The 8,468-nt window shown below is 42.0% G+C and overlaps 1 protein-coding gene across 6 annotated transcripts in view; it reads left to right on the top strand.

Annotated features, from left to right (window-relative positions):
• RAPGEF6 (Rap guanine nucleotide exchange factor 6) overlaps window positions 1-8,468 on the top strand; it is a 266,305-nt gene that overhangs the window by 93,394 nt on the left and 164,443 nt on the right. For all 6 annotated transcript variants that reach the window (XM_019506313.1, XM_019506311.1, XM_019506309.1 and 3 more), the window contains exon 5: window positions 6,151-6,220. In XM_019506313.1, the coding sequence (XP_019361858.1) occupies window positions 6,151-6,220 (70 nt within the window). The remainder of the gene's footprint in view (window positions 1-6,150; window positions 6,221-8,468) is intronic.

Here is an 8,468-nt window from a genome sequence, read left to right as displayed (position 1 = left end):
ATTTGATTCGGATTTGGAGATTCAGCCGCCGAATTGGGCTGAATCTCCTCTGAATCGAATCTTCTACCAAAGCTTTGCACAGCCCTAATTTATACTAATTGGCCAGTGATGACCAAATACTTTATCCAGTTTACAGAGCACTTGACCTTTGTTACAATTAGAGTACTTTTTGCTTTCTTCAGTGCATAGTGTCATTTTACTCAGTTTTTCAAATGTTGCAACATCAGTAAAGGGAAGAATTTGTGAATCACAGAATTTTCTGCCAAAATTTTCATAAGTTATCCAAGTTATTTTTCTTTACATAAAACAGGTAAAGTAGATTGCTTAAATCTCTTGAACACTGTTCAGGGGGAACACAATTTAATCATTTTTCTGCATATATAAGGATTCAAATAAAAGCACTCATCAGGTTTTTTGAGAAGTGAAAAACAGGGTACTGTTTCTTGTTCTAAGAATGAGTTTGTATAATGAGAGAAATAAAATAGTTGAACTAAAAAGTGTGTTGTCATTTTTTAAAAATTAATTTCATTCATGGGAATTGTATATAGCTCTCCAGCGATATTCTTTGTTAGATTTTAACCTTGTGCTATGTGAAATTAATGTTAACTTGCTGAATTGTTGAACCTGTTTAAGAAGTTGTAATTTTATGCATCTTTTATAATGAATCCATTTGAATATATTAACTATTTTGCCCTTTGTTAAAAAAGGCCTTGTTAAAGAAAGTCATATACAGTACAACTGTTGGAAACTTAACTGTCTATTTGATTCTAGAGTACAGTCATAAGGCATTACTAAGTAATTTCTTACTTTATAGCTAATGAAGGGACTTCCTTGTGTGTTAGTCCTAGAAGAATTATATTGAAAGAGTAAAGGACACCTTGAATAGGCATGTTGCAAAGTGATGGGGAAAGGCAGACTTACTAAAATGTAATTCCAGCCAATCTAAAGAATAGCTTTAGAGATGAATTGCATGAATGTCCTTATCTTCTGTAATAGTGCACATTGTTGAAAGAGCAGGCAAACATGTTTTAAATATACAAGATTGTTTTAGAGATTATGATATTTGGGTTATACATGGTATAGGCAAAGTATGAACAGAAGGCATGAGCTGCTCGGTATGAAAATGACATTTCATTGTGGAAATCATATTCCAGCAGCCTCTTGCAGTACAACAAATGAAAATGTTAGTCATTATCATTGTAACTTCATGGCACCCATTCTATTTAAAGGACACATCTTTTCTGATACATTAGTGAAATCAGAATTGGACAGTTCAAATTGCAGTGCTCCTGTTGATTTTAATGCTTTATCATAATGATTGTCGTAATTAGAATGTTAATATTTTTGGTTGAAAAAATCTTGGGTTTCATTAAAATAGTTACATGAAGTTGTCCCAGTTATTGTGTTCATTAGAAATGTTTAAAGGTTTTGCATTCCCTTCCATGAATGGTTAGCCAACCATTTAATCCTTTCATTGTTTCTGGGAAGTGCAGGTTTTTTAATATACATTTTTTACAGAACATCCATGCATAAGTCTGGAATATCTTATGTATCTAAAGTTACAGGTGTACTTTCTGGATTGGTTTGCTATCCCTTCAGTTGCTTCTCTATCTTGTTTTCTTCTATCCATTGATTCATCATACTTTCTATGCCATCACTTTTCTCTCATTTTTTTTACTCCTCCTTTTTAATTCTTTCTTCTCATTCACTCACTCACTCACCAAAATTATACATGATTCTATGCGTGTGTGTTTGTATAGAGAAAACTGTGGGGCATTAAATAGTGGGTTTTTTTGAACAATACCCCATGTATACTTGTTGTCAAGGTTCAATTTATTTCATAGTCAAATAGTTTGCTGTGGAATTCATTCTCTGCTGTAGAATTGTGCTTCAGAATCTAAAATTTCATTTTAAAAACAGTTTTGAGCTCTTGGTTAAGAAGTTAACCTTGAAAATGTGATCTGAAAGTTAACTAATGCAAATTCACACACATTTGCACCCTGAGTTTGCGGTGAGCTTGTGAAACAATAGTTTTCAGAGCTGTGATCTGCTCTTGTTCAGGGACGTTGGGGGAGAGGGGAAGGGTTAGATTGTGGTTAGCTATCATGTGAGAGCTCATCTCAACCTTTTCCCTAGTCCGGATGCAGCCTATCACCTGTCTACTTAGATAAATTTAACCTCAAGGTTTGACCCTGGTCAGCTTGGTCAAAATAAAATGTATAATCTGCACCTGCCATTAAGAAAAGGTACCACTTCCTATCTAGAACTAGAAAAATAGAATATATATTATTTAATATCTAGCTAACACTGATGGCATCATACACAGCTGTATGATCTATTTTTTCATATTTATTTCAATAACAGCTTTTCTTTAAAAGTATATCTGAAGTCTATCTATATCTGGAGTTTTCCATGGAATATGACACTCCGAGGCAGTTACTCATGTCTTTGCTCATCCTGAACTTGGTGGCAGCAGCCTGCCAGACTGCTCCTGTAACACAAGGAGTGGACTGCAAGGAGCTTATTGAGCTGAATCCAGTTCTGACCCCAAGGGCAGTGGGATGAATGATAGCATTAGGGGCTACCAAAGGAGAAACAAGAGAAGGAAAGTGTCTTTCAAACAGCTACCTGATATTGTAGCAGGGATGCCAAGCTCACCTGTGTCTCCAGAGCACAGAGCTCCTTGCTGGCTGGATACTGGTAAACACTAACAGCTGCAAAGGTACGCCTGCGCGAAGCGGCTAGTATTCGCTTTGGATTTGGCCGATTCAGGGGACAGTGATTAAATTTGGTGATTCGAATCACTGTCCCGATTCGATTTGGCTGAATCTGGTTTGGAGATTTCAGCCACCGCCGAATCGGTTGAATCTCTGAATTGGCCCCATCCCCTGCCTGCTCTCCCAGCCCTGTCAATGGCTGCACAGCTAGGCCCCAGCTCCCGGCTCTTTGAAAATGTGCTAATGCACCATTAAACACACCCACCGGCACTCACTGGCTGTTGCCAGGTTGGGGGGGGCAATCATTCTGTGTGGGGGGGCTGTCACGAGCTCCATCCCCTGCCTGCTCTCCTAGCCCCAGCTCCCGGCTCAAAAAAAAAAAAAAAAAGAAAAGCTCAGAGTCACCGGCTCCTGCTAGGTGGGGGGGCGATCCCCACTTTCCCCCACTGCTCCGTGGGGGACTCTGCCATGAGCCCCCAGAAGCCCCAACGGCTGCTGCAGCAGCTGGTGAGCGCGGGGCTTTGGGAGCTGGGTCTTGGTGGGGCAGCCATGGGGTGGTTGGGACAGTGGGGAGGGACTGGGGGGCTAATGCAGAGCCCTCTATGCAGCTCAGGGCAGTGGAAGGCAGCGGGGACCACTACCCTCTCTCCCCCGCCATTTGGTAGCAGCCGGTGAGTAGGGGCTCTTTTTTAAAGAGCCGGGTGCTGGGCCAGGTGAGGCAGCCATGGGGGCAGGGCAGGGAGAACGTGTGGGGGTTGGGGGGTTTCGAATCAATTCGGACCTTTTAATTGGTCTCTTGATTCGATTCGGATTTGGAGATTCGGCCACCAAATTGGGCTGAATCTCCTCTGAGTCGAATCAGCACCCGAAGCTTCGCAAAGCCCTACTGCAAAGGACATTGTGATGTGTATGCAACAAAGAACAAGGACCCCAGATAAAAATCGAGAATGGTGGCAACATTAATAAATAAAACTTCAGAATGATTCAAGGAAAGTACTGCAATATGAGCAGTAATAATTCCCCTCCTTGCCCCTTGCTCTTTCTGTATTCTGGGATTAATTATTTTAAGCAGGATTACTATTTCTCTTCAGTTTGCTGTGCATTAGGATATGGCTCAGGGAGCTGCACATTTGTACTAAAACCTGAAAACCATGCAATTCTAAACTCTGCCTGTGTCGAAGGTGTATGTAGCTTTAATGTTACTGATCTGTTCTCCACTCTTATCCCTGCAGTGTCCAAAGATTTTTAAAAATCTTTTTTGCCCTCTAGCAAAACCTGAAGAGAATACCAGTGACTGGAATGCACGCAACTCAGCCTGTATAGAGTCATAAGCTTGTTCAGTGTTTTGAACAGGATGAAATGAAATCAGTTTTGGTTAACCCTCTCTATAACAATTGCCATTGTTTCAGGAGAAGAAAATAACTGCATGCCATAGTGGGGGAGAAAACAGAACTAGGAGAGAACTCATTATAGTCTCATTGTAAGTCTGTAGTCTCTGCTGAGACTTCAGCTTTGATAAGAGAGAGAGCACAGAGAGCAACGTACTAAAACAGGAAGCATTAGCACATTGAGCTGTTATGTCAATCCTTTCCTTTCCTCTTCCTTTAAAAATATCTGCCTTGCTTAGTGTGTAACTTAAAAAAAAATGGTATTTTCTATTTAATTTTGTCCCTTTCCTCATGTGGAAAGTGCTAATGAGTTAAGTATCAATGATTTTAGAATTCTTCAATAGCAGCACCGTCCAAGGTCAATCAGTGGTTATCAGCATCATTTGTAAATGAAGAGATCAAACTTCCATTGCTTTTTTTCAAGGATGCCTTTTCCTTATATTGCTATTTCTGCAGTGTGACTTTATGCTTTATTTAGCGATCAGATGCAGAAAAGCATGTGTGCCTGATCCAAAACTTAGGTGTGCTAAACTACAGCATTGCAATCCAGACAATTCTCTGGGTCGACCGTAGAGGACCCTTAAAGTCATTAGATGCATTCCTGCTTGACCTGGAAGGTCCCGAGGTGCCTACAGTTATTCTTGGGACTGCCCCAGTCTGAGCAGCGAGGCTTTCAGTGTCTGCCTGTGCCCCACTGAGGACCAGAGACTAGATAGAGTAATACTCAAATTCTCTGAGGGACTTGATCTGATGTGGTTTGTTTTTGGCTTTTTTCCTGCTAGTGACTGTTCAATATAATGCATAAACAATCGTGGGCATACCGGATTTCACTTAAGAGGGGAAGCATCTAAATCCCTAGACTGTTTTGTCTTGCACTCGTCTCGCTTGCTCACCCCTCCTACTGAGATTTTGGACTCTTCCTGCCCTGTATAAAGGCCCAAGATACCTTACTGGATTTTGAATGGTGCTCTCAGGACCAGATGCTTAAGTTAGTGATGTCTTACCTCAGCTGTATGCCCTAAATTTATCTGTGGGTTTTACCTGAGGCATCTAATTCCTATTGTATTCTTCGGGAGTTTGGTGCCTAAATATCATTAAAACTTGAATCCTTTATATTTCGGAGCCTCGGTTTGTTCTTCCATAAATTGGACATAATGTTTTATCTTGTAAACTGCCCAATACAATGGCTAGGCAGCCAACCCAAATTTCTGGTTCGCTTAACTGTTTCAAAATGAAACTACAAAGCCTCTCAGTTTGTTACTTTTAGGACCTGTGTTAACTCAAGCTGCAACTCAAGTTTCACCCCAGCTGGAACTTCCATTCTCGCATGCATCTCTAGCTTGTTAAGCCATGCTTTAAGCTCAGGCCAGCTGGACTGTTGGTGTGGTCAGAGCTCCCATACTGGTGGCACTCAGGCTCATAATGCAGTGCGAATGTAGCAGGAGCATCACTTTGGCTACTAATCCAGGCACTGGGCTACTAGTCAAATCATTCTGTGTAATTTGAATGCTGGTTTCTGTAGGGAGCATTTTTACTTGAGCTGCTCTGGCTGGAGTGGAGTAACTTGTCTAACAAGAGCTAATTGTTGCAGTGAAAAACAAACCTTTATTTAGCGCATATAGCTTCGTGTATTGTGTGTTGTTTTTTATTGCTTGCTCTTCTACATTTTTCCTTGGTGGTATTCTGTACTTTCACTTGCATCTTGTCCCTCTTTATATTCTTTAGGGCTGTGTTTGTTAAATAACACAGAGACGCAGAACGCAGTACAGCGTGGTCCGCTTGACAATGGTACAGAAACGGTTGTTTCACGAAGGCTTCCTGGGTCTTATGTAGAAGTGCTTGGAGAGGCTGTGATTAGAGATGCTGTCTAAATTAAAAATTATTACTGACAGTTCCAGAAAAATAATTCAGATGCTTATGTATGATAGCTTTTATGAACTTTCTCTTTCCTGAGGGTACTGAACTACTTGTCTTCTGTAATCTATTTTTACACTTAAAAAGGTAAAATACAACATTTTTCCACTTTTTTTTTCTCCCCCCACCAGTTTTGGCAAGCAGTCTGGAGGCAAGAGAGGATGCGAGTGTATTGTACTGGAACCTTCTGAAATGATTGTGGTAAGAAGAGATTTAAAAAATGTGTTTAATGGTGCTATAAATTTCAGCCACTTCTTTGTGTACCTTTTATAACAGGAGGCTTTTTGTAAAGCATCCTAAAAAGTTATAGTAAAATTGGTTTGGTTCTAATTATAGCTTTTTATGACAACAATAGCTATATAAATTATACTGGATGGGTAATGATGATTAGAATGGTTGTGTCAACCTTTCTAAAATTATTTTTACTTTTTTCAGTTTGAGACCTGCCAGTGCTGGCTAGTTTGGTACTCCTTAGTCAGTCACTTGGTGTATGTTCATTTTCTCTTTGGGTTATCCTGTGCAAACCTAGCTAGCTCAGCCTGTTTAGCTAAGGTACCCTTGGTGTTTGCACCTCCATTTAATAGGAAGCCTAGGATGAAGGCAGGAAGAACATATGGAAGTTTAGCCAGTGCTTGAAGCCTGACTCTTTCACCCTAGCCATAGCAAATGCAAGGTAAGTTTAGCCTCTCTGTGCTCTGTAAATGTCATAAGAAGCTGTATTTGGGTTTATTTTAGAATTATGAATACTGCTGAGTTGATCTGCTGACCAATTATGATTGGGTTATCGCCAGACTTGCATGCTGATCTTGTTAACTCTCAAAGTATGTTTGCAATTTGATTGTCTTAATACACAGGTCCTTTCCAAAATGGACTTGTGTTGTTTTTGTCTCTAACTTGGCATTCCATTATGCTTTTCACAGATTTGAATAAAAGATACTAGTGGGATTGAAAGTATCTCCATGTTTGTCAACTCAGAACAGATCTCCAAAGTGCATTGAATGAGCTTCCTTTATTTCTAGACATGATTAAGCTAAATCTGATATTTTTGATGGTCTAGAAGCTCTGTTTGAAAGGATCCTATTTATAAAGGTTAAGTTCTCAAAGTAATAAACAATGTGCCCGAGACTTTGTAATATCTAGCTTCTGTCTGTGGTTTATCTGATTTTAATACTCTTTATTCAATCTTCTGTACCTTTTCCTGTGACTTGGGGAATAATTTGTTTCAAAGAGAAGATGGATACAGTTCTCCAAGTCTGATGACATTGTACCTCAACTTTGAAGAATACATCTTTAGTTTGTCTTCAGCAGTTGGGCTGAAGCTAACAGTATGTAGAAGTAGGCCTTAAGGGCTTAGAGAGCCTTATAGTACCAAGCTTTACTGAAAGCCCGTGTGAGGCACTAATGGTATAAGTGCGTCTGGTGTCATGGGTACCAGTATCCTTCCCACTGGCATTTAGAATGGCTGACCCAGAGAACGGTATATGGTTCTATCAGCTGTCCAGGCAGACTCTTTTTTTTTTTTTTTTTCTTTTTCTTAAGCCTTGGAGGACCTAATTTCAAAGGTTATGGACATGGATGTGCAGGGCCATGTGTGTCACTGCTGCAGGGAGGTATCTAGTAGGCAAGGCTGTCCTGGGGGGGAGGGGGTGCGAATCAGGGTGACTGCCCCGGGCCCTGTTTTTTGGGGAACCCACAGAGCTGGGCGGAGCAGTGGCTCCACGTCCAGCCACTTACTACACCCCCTTCCACCCCCTGATGCAGCTTCTTCAGTTCGGGGCCCATAGGATTGTAGCAGGGGCGGGGCCCTGCATGGGCCGATTTGCCCCGGGTCCCATACCGTGCTTGGGTCAGCTCTGGTAGTAGGGCTGTGCGAAGCTTCGGTCGCTGATTCAATTCTGTGAAGATTCAGCTTGATTTGGCAGCTGAATCTCCAAATCAAATCAAGAGACCTTTTAATCTCTCCGAATCAATTCGGAGGGTTCCGATTTGATTCAAAAGATTCGATGATTCAGACATAGACGCAGCTTTAAATGTTTTTTCTACATACCTGAAGGTACCAGGTGGCTCATGAATGCTGAGAAGGTGGGGCAGATGGAGTGTCCCATGGGAGCGTGTGGGGTCTCCAGCGCACTCGGCAGCAGACCTGGAAGTGGACCAGAAGCACTTTTGGTCCACTTTCGGGTCTGCTGGGGAGTGCACTGGACCTGCCTCCCCCTCTCCCCCATCTCCTGTCCTCCCCTTGACTCAGCGACTGGTCTGGGAGGGCACCTGGGGTCACCCTGCAGCCGATCGCCGAGCCGGGGGGGCACAGGGGGGCCCCCAGTGCTCTGGGCTGTGAACCTGGAAGTGGACCAGAAATAGTTCTGGTCTACTTCTGGGTTCACTGCCGAGCACATGGGGGGTCCCCCGCGGGCCACTCTCCTGTGAGACGCTCCACCCCAGCATTGTA

Source organism: Gavialis gangeticus, unplaced genomic scaffold (assembly GCF_001723915.1).
Source record: "Gavialis gangeticus isolate Ggan-Ray unplaced genomic scaffold, GavGan_comp1, whole genome shotgun sequence".
Classification (NCBI taxonomy): Eukaryota; Metazoa; Chordata; order Crocodylia; family Gavialidae; genus Gavialis; species Gavialis gangeticus.
Note: the sequence above shows the minus strand (reverse complement) of the source record. Positions and strands in the feature narration are given on the sequence as shown.